General features: G+C 32.3%; 1 protein-coding gene and 1 long non-coding RNA gene across 2 annotated transcripts; one reads left to right on the forward strand and one right to left on the reverse strand.

Annotated features, from left to right (window-relative positions):
* The first annotated feature begins 11,797 nt into the window (after positions 1–11,797).
* LOC110940934 lies at positions 11,798–13,027 on the forward strand. The gene is made up of 2 exons (XR_002593683.2): positions 11,798–12,526; positions 12,621–13,027. It is a non-coding gene; the product is annotated as an uncharacterized LOC110940934 (long non-coding RNA).
* Positions 13,028–14,645: 1,618 nt separating this feature from the next.
* LOC110940935 (cytochrome P450 71A8) lies at positions 14,646–18,334 on the reverse strand. The gene is made up of 2 exons (XM_022182501.2): positions 17,423–18,334; positions 14,646–15,393 (listed from the first exon to the last, which is right to left on the reverse strand). The coding sequence occupies exons 1-2, from the start codon at positions 18,302–18,304 to the stop codon at positions 14,782–14,784; spliced, it is 1,494 nt and encodes a 497-aa protein (XP_022038193.1). The 5' UTR covers positions 18,305–18,334; the 3' UTR covers positions 14,646–14,781.
* Positions 18,335–20,005: the final 1,671 nt, after the last annotated feature.

The following is a 20,005-nucleotide window of genomic DNA, read 5'->3' on the forward strand; positions in this document are numbered from 1 at the left end:
AAGAACTACCTGGGTTACCACCCGATAGAGAAGTAGAGTTTAGAATTCATTTAATTCCGGGTACTACACCAATAGCCAAGGCACCTTATCGTTTAGCACCCACCGAAATGCTAGAATTGAAAAAGCAATTAGATGAATTACTAAGCAAAGGATTTATACAACCTAGTTCATCCCCTTGGGGAGCACCAGTGTTGTTTGTGAAAAAGAAAGATGGATCGATGCGGATGTGTATTGATTATAGAGAGCTGAATAAAGTTACAATTAAGAATCGATACCCATTACCTAGGATTGACGATCTTTTTGATCAACTACAAGGCGCTAGGTATTTTTCTAAGATAGACCTAAGATTCGGATATCATCAACTGAAAGTACAAGAAGAGGACATACCTAAAACTGCTTTCAGAACTAGGTATGGTCATTATGAGTTTACAGTCATGCCCTTTGGACTAACAAATGCCCCAGCAGCATTTATGGACATGATGAATCGAATCTGTAAACCATACTTGGATAAATTTGTGATCGTGTTCATCGATGATATACTTATTTATTCCAAAAGTCAAAAGGAGCATTGTGAGCACCTACATGTACTCTTAACTTTGTTAAGAAAAGAAAAGCTTTATGCTAAATTCCCAAAGTGTGAATTTTGGCTGCAAGAAGTGCAATTCTTAGGACATGTAGTAAATCACGAAGGAATTCATGTAGATCCTGCTAACAACACCACCAAGAAATTTACGAACCTAACAGCAAAAATTTAGTGCTTTTAGCTACAAATTTAGTGCTTTTAGCTTTAAACTCCATCAATGTATATCTTCGACAATCGCCATGAACTCCACGGAAGTACTCAATGCATCAACATCAGGTTTCTAGAAACCTGATCTCTCGTGAACAGATCAAGATGGAGCAGTAGCAGATCCTTTCTTGCGTCTAGTAAGAACTACTGCGGGTTCTACATCATCATCATCTGCCCAAAATCATTTACATAATCATCATTTAAATGAACATTATTAATAATCTTTCTTTGTGTTTAATTTAACTTTACACTTCTTTTAATACAAACCTATTATAACCCGCAGCAGATTGTATGAATTTAAAACAACTAGGATTAGACTGAAATATAAACCGAGAATCAGAGTATATCACTTGAAAATTAAGAATTCAAAATTTTAAAACTGGAGTAACAAAAAACACATACTTTAACGAAGTTGAAACAATGACACTGCAAACAACTGTAAAACAATCATCGTCATCATCATCTGCAGGAAAGACCATTACTCTAGTAAGCTAAAATGTTATCTTACAGCAGTAGCAGATCCTTTCTTGCGTTTAGTAGGAACTACCGCGGGTTCTACATCATCATCATCTGCCCAAAATCATATACATAATCATCATTTAAATGAACATTATTAATAATCTTTCTGTGTGTTTAATTCAACTTTCTACTTCTTTTAATACAAACCTATAATAACCCGCAGCAGATTATATGAATTTCAAACAACTGAGGTTAGACTGAATTATAAACCAAGAATTAGAGTATATCACTTGAAAATTAAGAATTCAAAATTTTAAAACTGGAGTAGCAAAAAACACATACTTTACACGATGTTGAAACATTGACACTGGAAACAACTGTAGAACAATCATCATCATCATCATCAACTGCAGCAGATCATTCACAATCATCATTTAGTCATAACTCAGATAACAAAACTTTAGAAAAAATCAAAAAGAAAAACAAACATACTCATATATATCACATTACCATGATCAAGGAAAACCACATATCCCCAAATTTTTTTCTGAAAGTGGGACGGATAGAGCTTCAATTTTCTGTTATCCTTTATGAACAAATGCCGAGTATTGAGAAGAAGGGGTTTGAGGGAGAGATACATTACAAACGTGGTTTGAAAATACAAAAGTAGAGAAGACGTTTATATAAGAAGATAATTGACAGAAGTGAGTGAGTGACATGCATTAATTGAAAATTACATATCCCCATGCATTTTGAATTTCAAATTACCCGCATTTTCAAAACAGCTGCTGCTAGGTATACATTTACCAAAGGAAGCATCTGCTACTTTCTTATAGAAGAGCAGTGGTTTGCCCTTTGGAATGTGGACCAGACCATTTGAATACATAAGACAATGGTCTGAAATCAAATTAAAGTGATTTATATATTAGGCTTTATGATGTAATAATGAGATAAGAAAAGCCTTGTTGGACACCCTCTCTTGCTGACACATCAGCTTTTCTTATGTCACTTGGATTTCTCCTTTTATAGAAAGTATATATTGTGATGTATTGTACCGTATCATGATGTGTCATATCGTATTATACATTATACGTAACCAACCAACCAATTTAAACATCGTAAATAAAGATCACATATATAAATAAACTGAATTGCAATTTTAACTAGATAAGAACAGGGAGTGGTGAGTGGGGGGACTTTTGTTATTAATATATTATTATTATTATTATTATATTTTTTTTAGTTATTAAGGGAAAATAACCATTATGCCCTCATGTGAGTGGCACGTGCTCAGAGTTAACAAAAAAAAAAAAAAAATTAACTGGATTAGGGCAGAAGAACGTCGCCTACTCAGAAATAGTAACATAAATGACATCCAGTGTAATTTCATTAGTTATAGGACAACGCCTGTAAATTGGCTCAAATGTAAAAGATTTCTTCTTCATAATGTTATGTAATTCTGATTCATTTGAGTTGTGAATTATTGTTTCTCAGCCCACCGGGGTATGTATATGATATTCAAAGAAATGAATCTATTTATTTCATAATGGGGGAATAAAGAACACAATTTTAAGTGCTTGATGTTTAAAATTGAAGGAAATCTGATTCATTTGATCGGGTGGTTCGGGTGGTGGCACGATGATACTCCAGTGAATCGTGTGATCCAAATTTGTCGTTCAAGAAAAAGATAATTAGAGAAATGAATCTATTTATTTCATAACAGGGAATTAAAGGAAATAAAAGTTATCACAACAAAGGTATTCCTTTGTAGGCTTGTATCCACATTTAAATCCAGAGACTCTTTATGAATTTGATTAATTGCAAAATGTGAACAAATATAAACGACACTTATCAGAATTTATGCTAGAAAGTATGCCTTACTGGAATATTTTTTTTTCTTGCAATGCAAGATACTAAAACATGTTAGGACTATATAGTAGTATTGTAGTAGCTGTATTAGCAGATGAAGCTAGGTGCATGGATCTTGCATATGATTATGTAAAGTGTTAAACAAATGATGCAAGTTGATAAGGATTGAAACTCCAAATATGTTGTATTATTCTCTTACTGAATTTATACAAATTTATACATTTTTCAACCTGTGTAATATATACAGGTTTTTAACCTAGTGATAAATATATAGATAAACGTCAACTTAACGTCATAACTTTTTTTATAAAGTGTGTTAAAATGATTACTAACTAAACACATAAACAAGTGGATTCATATATATATATATATATATATGTATATATAGGGTAAGGTTATTGTAAAAAAGAGAAAGGTAAGAAAGAATCTCAGCCATTAGATTTAAATTAAATGAAAAGGGTAAACAAGTAATTTTATCATTAATTCAATTAATTAAAAACTTCCCATAACCGCCACCTTAATTATAGGAAGTATATAACACAATTCAACAAGTATATAACACCATTCAGTAAGTATATAGCATCATTCAGCAAGTATATAACACCATTCAGCAAGTATATAACACCATTCAGCATTCAGTAAGTATATAACACCATTCAGTAAGTATATAACACCATTCAGCAAGTATATAACACCATTCATTGACTAAACATCTGACCGAAACATATTTTTTTCTCTATATAAGTATAGCAATATGGTACTCATATTAAAGATAAAAAACGCTCGTTATTATGGTGTAATTTTTTTTTTTAAAAAAGTTACGTATAAAAATTTATTGACGTTTAAAAAAGACTGGGGAAAGTTATATGTGCATTACCTAATTTCTAGTGAGTTTAAAAGACTATATTGCCCCTAGATATTTCAAATCAGTCCAAATTAATGAAAATATTTTACAATTTGGTCCCTATTGATCTCAACCATTAGATCAAAAGATCTAATGGCTGAGATTCTTTCTTACCCTTCTCACACTTTAGACCTTTTTTATAGGATCCTCTACATATATATATATATATATATATATATATGTAGGGGAAGGTTCATTTGAGAAATAATTTAATATGAGAAGAAAAAGAAGAAAGGGCATATTAGTAAAATATTATTTATTTTATAACTCATATCATTAATTTTTAACTCTTTAATTAATTAGTCAACTAAACATTAATTATCCTACATATAATCTACAAAACCTACACATATCAAAATTTTCCTACATATACCCTACACATTAAGAATTTTATCCTACACTGTCCAAATTTATCCTACACACCTCGAAATATATCCTACACAACTCGTAATTTATCCTACACAACTACTAATTTACTCTACACTTGAAATTAAGTTATTTTTTTTAATTTGGAAAAAGTATCTATTTTGACAAGGAGTTACAAATTTAATTTAGTTAGTTATTAAAGGGGAATGAATACAAATTAATGATTTTTGTAAGTTTAACAATATACCCTTATCTTAAAATTAAATGCAAATATTAAATGAAGTAAAATGAAACATTCTTATTGGTTGAAACTTCTTCTTTTTTTCTTCTTACAAAAAAATTCTTCTCATTTGAACCCTCCACTATATATATATATATATATATATATATATATATATATATATATATATATATATATATATATATATATATATATGCTAGATAAAAAACCCTAAAAATTTGAGAAAACCCTAGAAAACCCAACCTCCCGACTTTTTTTTTTGAAAAAAATAACACTTGCAATATACATGTTTTTAAGAGTTTTGAGCCAAAAAAATCAAAAAAGCGCCGAGTGGATGTTTTTTAAAAAAATAAACAAGTTTCAGCAACTTTCATCACTAACATGTGTTAGACAAAAAGTGCTGAAACTTGTTTATTTAAAAAAAGAAAAAACACTCGGCGCTTTTTTGATTTTTTTGGCTCAAAACTCTTAAAAACATGTATATTACATGTGTTATTGTTTTCAAAAAAAAAAAAAAAAAAAGTCGGGAGGTTGGGTTTCTAGGGTTTTCTCAAATTTCTAGGGTTTTCTATCTAACCCTCCCATATATATATATATATATATATATATATATATATATATATATAATTTTGCTATAAAATTTTGCTTCGCAAAAAAATGGTGGCAAATTTTGCTACGAGTTAGCTACGGATTAGCTACGAACACATTTTGCTACGAATTAGCTACGGATTAGCTACGAACTTCCGTCGCAAATGAATTCGTAGCAAAACTCATAGCAAATCCGTAGCAAAATTGACAAAATTAATATAAACCATAATATGTAGCAAAACCGGTAGCAAAACCCGTAGCAAAACCATGAAAATAAGTATTTAGAAATAAACTAAAAAAAGTAAAATAAAATCCATAGCAAAATCGATAGTAAAATTGTGAAAATAAATATAATAAAAAAGCTTAGTAAAATTGGTAGCAAAGTCCTTAGCTAAATCATAAATATAAATATTTAAAAACTAACTAACTGAGGTTTAAAAAAACGGTAGCAAAATGGTAAGTAAATAGAGTCCGTAGAAAAATTGGTAGCAAAATCTAGAAAAATTCTTAAAAACTAACGTAGCAAAATCTGTAGCAAATCCATAGAAAATTTCATTGTAAAGTAAGAAAAAAAGAAAGTATTCAAAAAATAATTTACTAATATCCATCGCAACATCCATAGTAAAATACGTTGCGAAAACAAAAAAAAAATATTAAAATTAATTAATAATAGTGGTAGCAAAATCCATAGCAAAACTAACAAAATAAATATTCAAAACACAATAAAAAAGACGCGTAAGAAAATCTATAAGAAAAAATGAACAAAAGAAATATTAATACTATATACAATAGAAAAATCAAAAGCAAAAATATTAGTTACTTAAAAATAGTTAAAAAACCAATTTTACACGGACTGATGTAAACATAAATACATTTAACATAGATATCTCATACAAATAATACGTACTAAATTAAGTATAGGGATGAGCAAATAGAGTTGGGTACCGGTAACGAATATATTTGGTACCGACTTTTGACGTTTTTGGTATCGGTTTGGTACGGTACCGGTATTTATCGGTTTTACCACTCAAATACCAGTACCGTACCAGGTATTTTCGGTACGGGTGCCCATTCTTGGGATTTTCAATACCAGTTGACACCGAACTCATCCCTAGTTAAACATATTAGATCATTCTAGTAATTGATTTCTATAACGTTTTCATATTATTTGCACTCATTTTATAAATATACAAGAGTAGGAGTTGGGTGGAAAGTCTATTTTTCCTAGAAAGTCTAGGAAGGAATAAGATTTGGACATGTGTCATTGAGGGATTTTAAGTAGAAGGGCTATCATGTAATTTCACATTTTAATTTTATTTTTGGAATGTATCTTCATTAACTAAAATTCCATGATTTTCGGATTTTTTATTGTTTTCGAATTCAAATCTGCAAGTCAATGTGTTTATCTGAAACTATCAGCATGTTCTTGGTGATGTGTTTTACCAGTCAGAGATGTTGAAGTCAGTGTGTTTTAACAATCTGAAGTCAATATATAATCAGGTTGTGTTTTAACAGTTATTTTGCATTTTAACACTCTGTTGTTGTCTATGTCACATTACATTACATTGTGTTTTTTGATGATTACATTACATCATAATGTGTTTTACAACAGTTTGTTTTTATACTGGAGTTTAACAAATCTGATTGTGTTTTAGGTCAGCAGATTTGCTGGAGGATTCTTGATATTGTGTTTTAACAGCAAGCAGATTCTTGACGTTGTGTTTTAACTGCAAGCAGATTCTTGACGCTGTGTTTTAACAGCAAGCAGATTCTTGACGCGGTGTTTTAACAGCAAGCAGATTCTTGACGCTGTGTTTTAACAGCAAGCAGATTCTTGACGCTGTGTTTTAACAGCAAGCAGATTCTTGACGCGGTGTTTTAACAGCAAGCAGATTCTTGACGCTGTGTTTTAACAGCAAGCAGATTCTTGACGCTGTGTTTTAATAGCAATCAGATTCTTGACGCTGTGTTTTAACAGCAAGCAGATTCTTGACGCTGTGTTTTAACAGCAAGCAGATTCTTGACGCTGTGTTTTAACAGCAAGCAGATTCTTGACGCTGTGTTTTACATGCCTCTCTACAATCATCAATTAAAACAGAAAAAACACAGCCAAGTTACAAGCAGATTAAGACCGGAAACGTATATGCACTTCAAGAATTTTAATTACAACACAAGATATGAATACCTAGTGAAGAAAAGGGGTATCAACAAGCCTTGGAACCGAAATCTGAATGCTTTTGGGGTCCTGTTTTGCGTTGCCAACAGCAAGGGGGAGTAGAGATCGCAGATTTTATTATGTTTAGGATTGGATTGGAGAGAGAAAGAGAGAAAATCAAATCAATAATGGAGAGAGATAGGGAAAATCCCCATGAAAGTAGGGATTGAAGTTATCTAATTGATTTAAAAAAACGACCATTTGACAAAATTGCCCCTATTCATTTAAAACAATCAATTAATTAAACTCAAATATTACAAGATTGCCATTGATTTAATCTCAACCCTTAAACACACCAATCGGATGGACTAGATCGCTTCCTAGACTTTCTAGGAAAAACACACTTTCTGTGCGAACCCTACTCAATATACAAAATCCATGGAGGGGAATAGTGTCAGGCAGCTGCCTGACACTTCTCCATTGACCCGAACAAATTATGATTTTACCCCAGCTTAGAATTACGATTTGGACCCCAGTCAATATACAAAATCCATGGAGGGGAATACTCAAGCAGCTAGCTGCCTGGCATTTCCCCGTTGTCCCGAACAAATTACGATTTTACCCCAGCTTAGAATTACGATTTACCCCCTAGTTCAAAATTCCAGTCTTACTATCATTGAAGATTTTGACAAATTACGATTTTACCCCAATCAAATTTAAGATTCTGCCCCCAGTTCAAAGTTACAATCTTTCCACTGTTGTAGCTTTTGACAAATTATGATTATACCAATGTTTTAAAATCTGGTTTTTATACCGTACCAGATTTGGCTCAAAAACGGTTTAACCGAGTGTATCGGGCGGTTCAACCGAGTGTACCAGGCGGTTCAGCCGGTTTTACCATATGGTTCAATCGGTACAACTGGCCGATTTGAACCGGTTTATAAAACATTGGATTATACCCCAGTTGAACTTATGATTTATCCCCAGTTCAGAATTATAGTCTTTTCATCGGTTTCGTTTTTTCTAGCAAAACTTTGATTGTGTTTTGTTTTAGTTGGTAGAGAAATATTTGGCCGAGCGCCCCACAACGCCGGCGGGGCAGAAACTGGTATACTACAAAGACCATGAGGGGGAACAGTGCCAAGCAGCCGTCCGTCACTCCCACATTGGCCCGGACAAGTTACGATTTTACCCACAGTTTAAAATTACGATTTCCCCCCTTTTCAAAGTTATGATTTTGCCCCTAATTCTAATTTACATTCTTGCCACTCTTTTAGCTTTTGACAAATTGCGATTTTACCCTAGTTAAAAATGATGATTTTGCCCCAGTTCGAAATTACGGTCTTCCCATCGTTTTAGTTTTGTTTTTTTAGCAAAACTATAGTTGTCTTTCATTTTAATTGGTTGTACTCGCTCATTGTTTAACAAAGAAGCATTTTTAAACATTAAATATATTTGGTATTATACATATATTATAACTAGAATATAATGAATAGTAATTTTAATATTATAATAATATATAGTTTTTAATACTTTTATTATTTTAATATTATAATTATAGTTATTTTCTTTAGTTTTTTAACTTCATTATACATATCATTTAAGAAAATGATACAGTATCATAAATAATATTAATTGCAATATTAATTAGAACAATTTTTTTTATTTATATATGTATTTTATTTTCTTATTTTAAACACTTGACAGTCGTTGTGCTACCACAAGAGCAGAATTGTTTGGCGTAACACACTGTGGGACAAAAACCCGGGTGTGGTTCGAAATAGAGCCTGACACCTCTGTAAGAAGGCTAGACTTTATCCATCATTGTCTAATCTACCAAAGTGTCACAAATGGGGATTGAACTTGAGTCTCAATTGAAAAACCCAAAATTTCCTACCATAAGTAATGGATATGGATATGGATATGATATACCGCCCCTGGCCACTTTACCACCATTAACGCCTTGTAGTGCCCCCACCCCATCTCCTACGCGCCAAAGCGGGGGGAGGGGGGCCATCGAAGCTCCGCCAGACCAGTAACGAGTGCTAAAAGGGTGTACAGATGGGGCCCATTCTTTTCAACCAATCAAATAGTTTGCTTTTTTGTATTTTGACATGAGGCACATTCGCTAGTATCTCTCAAACTTTTGACAATATTCACTATTAACCCTTAAACTTTTCACATGAAAGACAATTAACCCTCATATTCAAGTAAGTTACACATTTACTTCTAACTTTTGATAATTGACAAACGTGATGTTACCGCATTAACGCGCGACACGGCTCAAAATTCTAGTTTAATAATAAAAATAAAATAAAAAAAACTTACAATCATTATTAAACTTAAACTAATGTTTTTATGTTGATAAAAAAATTTCATTTTCACAAAATTAAAACAAAACCAAAAAAATTGAGTGGGTTTGTGATAAAAAAAAGTGAGTAATTCTACAGAAAGTGGTTAGTATTTTATGATTTTTTTTCGTTAAGATCAATTCAGAATTTTTGGGTTTGCCTTTCAGTTTTTGTTTGACCGCTAAAATATTAGGCTAGTGGGTATGGTGATGGTCCATTCTTGGAGGATGGTCCGTCATGTAGGCGACACGTCATAATCCTCCCAAGGATGGATCATCCTCCAAAACTAGAGGGAATGGAAGGATGGTCCTAGATGATCCTACCCCACTACTTTTATGTTTTTTTTATTTTTTTAATCTTCTACCTTTTTTTTAACATTTAACAAATAAAGTAACAAAATATTTTCTATAATATTAAAAAACATTACATAAACTTAAAAAAAAATATAAACATAGAAAAAAGACATAAACTAAAAAAAATAAACTTAATAACTAGTAGCCTTAATAACTCATTTGATGCAATATTTTTTAATAATTAATATATATTCTGTATTTAATTATTTAACCTAAGCCACACATTTTATCCCCTTTCAAATCCATCAAAATCCCCTTTCAACCACTTTCCGATCAAATTCACCCCATTCCCCTAGCTCATCTCGTCTCTCTCCCTCATCTCTCCATCTAACCTAAAAATCAGCATTCAAACCTCATTTCTACCTACAAATCAGGATAAAATTCAAAGGACAGGGCTCATCTTCTTCATCTTCTAGTAAATTCAAAGGACAGGGCTTATCTTCTTCTTCTTCTTCTTCTTCAATTCCATCTAATCAGGTTAATTGATTTTTTTTACTCAAACGGTTATATATACCTCGGTCCCCACACTCTTTTGTCCTTTATTGGCCCGTCCTCAACGTCTTACACTCGCCGTTCACGACGACGATGGGAGGGGGCGGCACGGTGTGCGCTCCGGCGTCGGACCAGGACGACCCGGGGACGTCCCCCATACCGCATCGCCTTAGAATTAAAAAAATGAAAAAATTCAAAACCAACCGTTCAGATTGTTCCAAAAATTACAAACGGTCAAAGATCATAATCCGTGACATCAATATCCAGCCAATCACATCAATCCTCTACAGCCTATTTATACACATTCACTTATGGATTCATAAACTGTTGAAAGACCTTCCTCCATCTCTCCTTACAGATTCATAAACTGTTGAAAGACCTTCCTCCATCTCTCCCATTCGCTAGTATCTCTCAAACTTTTGACAATATTCACTGTTAACCCTTAAACTTTTCACATGAAAGACAATTAACCCTCATATTCAAGTAAGTTACACATTTACTTCTAACTTTTGATAATTGACAAACGTGATGTTACCGCATTAACGCGCGACACGGCTCAAAATCCTAGTTTAATAATAAAAATAAAATAAAAAAACTTACAATCATTATTAAACTTAAACTAATGTTTTTATGTTGATAAAAAAATTTCATTTTCACAAAATTAAAACAAAACCAAAAAAATTGAGTGGGTTTGTGATAAAAAAAAGTGAGTAATTCTACAGAAAGTGGTTAGTATTTTATGATTTTTTTTTCGTTAAGATCAATTCAGAATTTTTGGGTTTGCCTTTCAGTTTTTGTTTGACCGCTAAAATATTAGGCTAGTGGGTATGGTGATGGTCCATTTTTGGAGGATGGTCCGCCATGTAGGCGACACGTCATAATCCTCCCAAGGATGGATCATCCTCCAAAACTAGAGGGAATGGAAGGATGGTCCTAGATGATCCTACCCCACTACTTTTATGTTTTTTTATTTTTTTAATCTTCTACCTTTTTTTAACATTTAACAAATAAAGTAACAAAATATTTTCTATAATATTAAAAAACATTACATAAACTTAAAAAAAATATAAACATAAAAAAAGACATAAACTAAAAAAAAAATAAACTTAATAACTAGTAGCCTTAATAACTCATTTGATGCAATATTTTTTAATAATTAATATATATTCTGTATTTAATTATTTAACCTAAGCCACACATTTTATCCCCTTTCAAATCCATCAAAATCCCCTTTCAACCACTTTCCGATCAAATTCACCCCATTCCCCTAGCTCATCTCGTCTCTCTCCCTCATCTCTCCATCTAACCTAAAAATCAGCATTCAAACCTCATTTCTACCTACAAATCAGGATAAAATTCAAAGGACAGGGCTCATCTTCTTCATCTTCTAGTAAATTCAAAGGACAGGGCTTATCTTCTTCTTCTTCTTCTTCTTCAATTCCATCTAATCAGGTTAATTGATTTTTTTTACTCAAACGGTTATATATACCTCGGTCCCCACACTCTTTTGTCCTTTATTGGCCCGTCCTCAACGTCTTACACTCGCCGTTCACGACGACGATGGGAGGGGGCGGCACGGTGTGCGCTCCGGCGCCGGACCAGGACGACCCGGGGACGTCCCCCATACCGCATAGCCTTAGAATTAAAAAAATGAAAAAATTCAAAACCAACCGTTCAGATTGTTCCAAAAATTACAAACGGTCAAAGATCATAATCCGTGACATCAATATCCAGCCAATCACATCAATCCTCTACAACCTATTTATACACATTCACTTATGGATTCATAAACTGTTGAAAGACCTTCCTCCATCTCTCCTTACAGATTCATAAACTGTTGAAAGGCCTTCCTCCAATTCGGTCAGTGGTTGCTGTCGGTTCTAGTGCGGCAAAGTTAGTTTCTATACCGGTGAAAAGCTATAAGAAAGATCGCAGAATAGTAAAGGGTATACAAAGAGGTAACTAATAAATATATTAAATACATAAAGCCATCTAGTTTTTTTATATATTTGTTTTATGTTTCCCCTATTTGAATAATGAAAATTTGACCAGGTACAATTGCGTTTTTTAGAAGTGTGTCATTTCAAATCCCCCATTTCACTTTCAATCAAACCAATGGCGACAAAGGTCTCAGCGGGAAAGATTGGTTTGTTGGGTTTGGTGTTGGGGTTAGGTTTTGTTTGGATTATGTAACTGGATTTTGGTAATTTGATGTAAAGCTAGTTATGTTCATTTATTATTTTGAGGTGCCTTGAAGTTGGATTGGAAGAAGACAACAAGTATAGAAATATGCTATCAGAGGAAAATTGAAGAAAGTTTGTTTATACACTTAAATGAAAGGGAGACTAGAATTGTTGTCAGATAATCCGCCACAAAATGTTCTTTAATGTTGAAATTAGGTGTATGTTTTTTGTATAGTTTGGATTTTATTATGTTATTTGAATAAGTTGGTATTTTAATTTGACTGGTTTGTATATTAAGTCAAGTTGGTTTTTTATATTTATTAAAGATCTGAGTATAATGATTGAGTGAAAAATAATAAAAAAATAACAAAATTTTAAAGTTTCTTAATATCAGTTGTTAAATCCTTAGCAAAAAAAAAAAAAAAAAAAAAAAAAAAAAAAAAAAAAAACCTTACAGATTTGTAGCTAAAACCTTTCAAAATCTGTAGCTATATTCGTAACAAAAATCATAAAAAATTTGAAACAAAATTTTGCAATGGATTTGGACAAACTGTAGCAAATTTATGTAGTCAAAATGTAGTTAAAATCCATAGCCAAACTCATAGCAAAATCCGTAGCCAAACTCGTAGCAAGTTCGTAGTTAATTTTTTTTAGCAAAAATATTGCAAATTATCATAGCCAACCCATTCGTAGCAAAACTACTCCATAGCTAAAAATAACCATAGCTAAAAACTCGTAGCTAAAAACATCCATAGCTAAAATTTTCTGTAGCTACACATATCCGTAGCTAAAAACAAGCGTAGCTTAAAACAATCGTAGCTAAAAGTTTCCGTAGCTAAAAACCCATAGCAAAATTTCGTAGCAAGCTTTTTCATAGCAAATTCGTGGCTAAATTACCGACGTCATTTTTTATAGCTAAATTCATCGCAAACAAAATTTCCTTAGCTAAAGTTCGTAACAAATAAATTCGCGACGGGACTTGTAGCTACGAACCAAATCCGTAGCAAATTCGTAGCAAAAAGGGTGTTTGCTACGGATTTGCTACGACTTTGGCTGTAGCTAGGAATGGCAATGGGCCGGGCTTGGGCCGGGTATTGGTAATCCCAGGCCCGTACCCGGTTGTAATTATTTGGCCCATACCCGGCCCGTTACCCGTCGGGTATTTTTCGGGTAATTACCCGTCGGGTATCGGGCATACCCGCGGGTATCGGGTATACTCGTTAATTTCTTAAAAATACACGTTAGGACAAATATGCAATTTTTACTTTGATGTTTATATAATTTACTATTTTAATGACTATAATAAATGAAAATATGACTAATAACTTCTATATCATAATCAGACCACATATACTAAACTAAATTAAAACGATTACTTAATTAAGTAATTGTATCAGAACCACCTATTTATATAAAACATCCACATAATAAAGGGTGATAGTTTCCATATCCAATATACATACTTAAAAATAAGTTATATGTTAACTAAACACTTGCCAAATAAATAGCCACATATGACTATATAGAAGGTAATAAGTACATTTACTAAGTTTATATATATGGAAATCTATAATTCGGGTATTATTCGGGTAAATGGGCCGGGTATCGGACGGGTATCACTAAATCCCATACCCGTACCCATACCCGAATTTTTTCTATTTTTAAGCCCGTACCCGGCCCATACCCATTGGGCTTCGGGTATACCCGGCCCGTATATTTCGGGTTTCGGGTATACCCGTCGGGCTTGGGCTTTTTTGCCATCCCTAGCTGTAGCAAATGCCTATTTTTGTAGTAGTGTGTATATATATATATATATATATATATATATATATATATATATATATATTTGATATATATGATCAAATTTATCATGTGGCCATCAGGTAAACAGATCTTAATTAAAGACAATCACTATGTTATGTTATTCCACATTAACTATATGTAAAATCACTAACATTTGATTTGGCAGAACTTGTAAACACTGTCAACCAATGATCACTTGAAATGCTTAGCTTCATATTATATGGGAGTTATACAGAAAATGGTGTTGCAACAACCAAAAGAGGAACTTTTTTGCGAATCGTAAGGCCAGGTTGTTCATTCATATCTAGATCATCTTCATTTTCTCCATTCGGCAATTGCCAATCAAACTTGTGCAAAAGATTAGCCAACAAACTCTCATTTGTCGTCATTGCAAAAGCAATCCCTGGACATCCCCTCCTTCCAGCACCAAATGGAATCAAATCAAAGTCACGACCTTTAAAATCAATAGTACAATCCAAAAACCTCTCGGGTCGAAACTCATTGGGATCATCCCATACTTTAGGATCTCTCGCAATGGCCCATGCGTTAATGATAACCCTAGTTCCTTTTGCAATGTCATAACCCATAACTTTAGCATCTTGCCTCGCTACTCGAGGAACTAGAGTTGGGATTGGTGGGTGAAGACGAAGCGTTTCTTTCAATACAGCTTTTAAGTACTTCATGTTACCTATGTCATCTTGGTTTATTTGTTGCTTACCCTTAACAATCGTCCTCACTTCGTCTTGTACTTTCTTTAGCACCCTAGGATGTTTAACAAGTTCAGTAAATGCCCATTCCAATACGGTTGCTGTTGTGTCTGTTCCAGCAGTATAAGCGTCCTACAAGAAGTACAAGAGAGTTAAACTATTACTCCTAAGGAATGACAAGTACATTCCATTTTAAGCAAGTTTCCGGAATAACAATGACAAAATGAGGTGATATGTGACAACTGACAACTGACAAATGTATATGTTTACAAGTTAGTTAATTTAATTAATGTATTTGTCTATACATTGTGAATCATTGCCACGACCTGTGAATAAACACGTTCTCACATTAAAAACACACATATAATCACCAGATTTATAACCATATTCAATCGGAAGATAATTGAAATGCAAAAGATTGTGTCATGTGTATTTGATTTGTATGATGTTTGTTTATTTGATTCGTTTGTCTTTATTGTTGTGATTATTATTATTATTATTCTTATTATCAACATGATCGTTTGATACAATCTCCAATTATATAATCCCTTTTAATAATATCATTTAGGACCAATGTTTTAAAATCCGGTTTTTATACTGTACCGGATTTGACTTAGAAACGGTTCAACCGGTACAACCGGCCGGTTTGAACCAGTTTTTAACACATTGTTTAGGACCCTTTCTTTGTCATCCATATATAAAACAAATTAGCTAATAAACATAAAATTGGCACGTCATATAAAACTTATCTGTGTCAATAATTTAGTATGTTCATAAAAACAAATTAGCTTATAAACACAAGATTGACACGTCTAGCATTTTTTATTACAAAACTTATCTGTGTCAATAATTTGGTATGGTCACTAAATTTATAAAAAAATCTTATAAAAATGTATTATTATTTAATGAAATTTACATTTAATACAGGAAATAAAATAAGAATGAGTTTCACGAGAGTCTAGACTGCTCTTAAATAATCAAAATAAAATATTCTCTCTCTCTTTTCTATGATAGAAAACTACTATTACATAAACAAATTCGAAACTATAATTATATATAGAGTAAACTACCATTTTAGTTTCTGAGGTTTGGTTATTTTTGTTACTTTAGTTCAAAATTCAAACCTTTTGCATATGGATCCCCGTGGTTTCAGTTTTATTGCCATTTTGGTTCAAAAATGAAATCAGGTCATACTTGTCTTATAAAATCCTGCAATTTTGTCATTTTCCTCAGGGGCAAATCGGGTCATATTTGTCTTATAAAATATGGTATTTATTTAATAAAAAAGAAATGATCATTTTGCCCCTGCGGAAAATGACAAAATAACAGGATTTTATAAGACAGATATGACCTGATTTCATTTTTGGAACAAAATAGCAATAAAACTGAAACCACAAGGACCCAAATACAAAAAGTTTGAGTTTTAGACTAAAGTAACAAAATTGACCAAACCAAATGGCGGTTTACTCTTTATATATAAAACAAAAAACATGATGGTTTTTCAACGGGTGGCCAACGTGGTACTCATGTGGTGGTTTAGACTTTTTTTGTTTTTTGTTTTTTGTAAACGAAGGAACCCAGTGATGTTTATAAATATTCTATTTGTTACTTGTTTTCGGTTTTGTCATCTTCTAGTAGCCATCCGACTTTTAATTATATTATATATGTTCCAAATGAAATTTTGGCCATTTTCATTATTCTCTCCTTTTACTTTTATTTTCCCTCTTATAATTTCTTTTGGTTGTAAAATTTATTACAAAATTATATTATTTTGTATATATGAAATATGGTTGGAGCATGTGCCATAAACACATATAGTAATATGGTTATGTAAAACTTTGTTTTCTAATTACTTCACATTAAATTACCTGATTAAACTATAAAAATATAGTTTTCTGTATGTAAGTGTCTAAGATGAGCACGTGATGACAGAAAGAGTCAGCTTCTTTCATGTACTAATTAAAAAACAACCAAACAGATCTAGCGATAGAGAGTTAAAAAAGGGAGTTAATATTATTATTCACACCCCGTTTCTCTATCTCTTTCTATATGTACATAGATATATATAGCGAGAGATAGAGTGAAAAAAAATGTAAGAATAAGATATATAGGGATGTGAGAATAGTAAAAGTCTAAAAAAAATACGAGGAAGTTGAGTTACCAATAGAAGTGCTTTGATCACCAGCCTGTCTAGAGTCACTCCAATCTTGTCATCTTTTTGGATCTTGAGCAATACATCCACAAAGTCTTCTCTTCGACCGCCATCATCCGCGTTCGATTGGCTCCTAAGCCGCTCGTCCACGATTCCATCCAAGAACTCACCGATCTCTCTAGCAACCCGCTCGACTTTCGCATTAAACCCTCTCAACCTATCCACCCATGCAAGTTGAGGAACAAAATCCTCCAAGTTAAGACTACCCAACACCTCAAAAAACTCACCCAACATCTTCCTAAACTTCTTCCCACTCTCCCCTTCACTATACTTCCTTCCAAACGTCACCCTACACACCACATCATTTGTAAACTTCACAAACATATCACTCAAATTCACCACCTCCATATTCTTTATTTTCTCAACCATAACCGCGATCTCTTCTTCCCTAATATCGCGATTCTCTTCGATCTTCTTATTACTCAATAAATGAAGCGTCATGATGCTCTTGACCTGCCTCCAGTACTCGCCATAAGGCGCCACCGAGACTTCTTTCAAGTCACAAAGGAGCACCCGCCACATTTTAACGTCGGGTCTGTTGGCGAATACGATGTCTTGGGTCTTCATTATCTCACGGGCTGCATCGGCTGATGAGACCACTAGAATTGGGACGGAGCCAAGGTGGATTAGCATGAGTGGACCGCCATGTGTTTGGGATAAAGAGTGGAGGGAGTGGTGCAAGAGTGGGGTGATCTGGTGGAGGTTGCCGATCACCGGAAGTTTTGGTGGTGATGGTGGTAGGTCTGTCTTGGTGGTGGGGCGATTATAGAGTAATTTGATGAGAAATAAGAGGAGGAGTAACGTGGGTAGAGCATACACCAAAGGAACCATGCTTAATTTCTTGGACTCTTTAATGGTTTGTGCACTTGTCTCTATTTATTTATAGATGAAAAAAAAGTCTCTTGGGATATTTAGTGACTTATTAGACTAATGACTTTTCTTTTCTTTTTTATCAGCTTTTTATATATATTATAAAATACAAAAGGATAGTGTGTTTGGTACGAAGTAATTAAAAGACCGAATGAAATAGATCGGTTTGATGTAATGAAAGATAACATGTTTGGTTATATGTATTATTAATATAATAAATTATTTAGTAAGAAAAATTAATTTCTTCATTTCAACTATCTATATTCTTTAAGAAATGTGTTTTTTTTTTTATTCAGTCAAGGATCAGAAAGAAATCTACAATTATTATTATTATATTGTAATTTGTAATATTATACTGTATTATTATATTGTATTATATTATTCATATTAATATTAAATTTATTGTATTATATTATATTATATTATATTATATTATATTATATTATTAATATTATCTTTTTGTTGTTATTGTTGTGCAGAGATATTTTTGGCATTTTTAATCAAGGAGAATTTAATTGTCTTTTTTATTTATCAAACAAAACAAGGTAATAATTCATTATATTTTTATAGTCAACTAGAACAATGGTAATAATTTATTTCTTTATTATCCATTTCATTCCTTCGTTAATTCATTTTTCGTTTATTCCATTACTTTATATAACCAGACACTATATAAAAAAGTTACTTCTCAAAATATTTAATTAAAAACTAATGAAACTTAAACGCATTTTCAAACTTTATAATTATCCCATAACTTTATAAGAAAGTCTCACATTACCTATAAAACTATAATAACTTTATAATTATCACATAACTTTATAAGAAAGTCTCACATTACCTATAAAACTATATTAAATATTCATGTCACATCAAACAAGATTTGATTTAACGTATAAGATTGGATTAAGCTTAGATAATTAGTTTTTTTGTTTGGAGTAGGAAAAGTGGAAAACGTTGATTTGGCCGGGATTTCAGTTATGTTTTTAAAATGAGTTCCACTATTCTCACATCTCTAAACCTTATTTTCACATTCTTTTTTCATTCTTTCTCGAGTAAATTGCTAAAATCGTCTCTGACGTTTATTCACATTTGCTAGATCCATCCAAAAGAGGTTTTTTTTCTTGTAGGAACCACTGAGATTTCAAAAAAGTTGCTAAATCCATCCAAAATTACTAACACTCTAACAAAACTAACCTGATAGAGGGGTAATTTAGTCGTTGTCTTAATTTATTTAATTTACCCTTTTTTAACAGGTTATATCTTGCCCCCACCCTTTTATAAACAAAACCCTAAAACCCAATTTTAATTGTATAATTGTATAATTTGTTTTGTTACTCACAATTGAATTCATGTATCTGGTCAAATCTCCTTTACTTTGTGAATTTATTAATTTTTATTTTAATGTATAAAGAACTTAATCTTTTATGTTCCTACAGATAAATATGAAAATCTACAATAAAAATGGTAATATAATAAAGTAATTGGAAAATCTATTATCATGAAGTTAATAGAAAAAAAAAAAAAAACAATACAAGGCATGTGATTAACTTTAATTGTTCTAATTTAGACTACTCATTGTAACACCCCGAAAACGGGTTTGGTAATCAAACTCCGTTAATACTAAAAGACGCGTATAGTACCGTTAGTGGTGAAATTTACCCG

This window comes from Helianthus annuus, chromosome 16 (assembly GCF_002127325.2).
Source record: "Helianthus annuus cultivar XRQ/B chromosome 16, HanXRQr2.0-SUNRISE, whole genome shotgun sequence".
Taxonomy (NCBI): domain Eukaryota; kingdom Viridiplantae; phylum Streptophyta; class Magnoliopsida; order Asterales; family Asteraceae; genus Helianthus; species Helianthus annuus.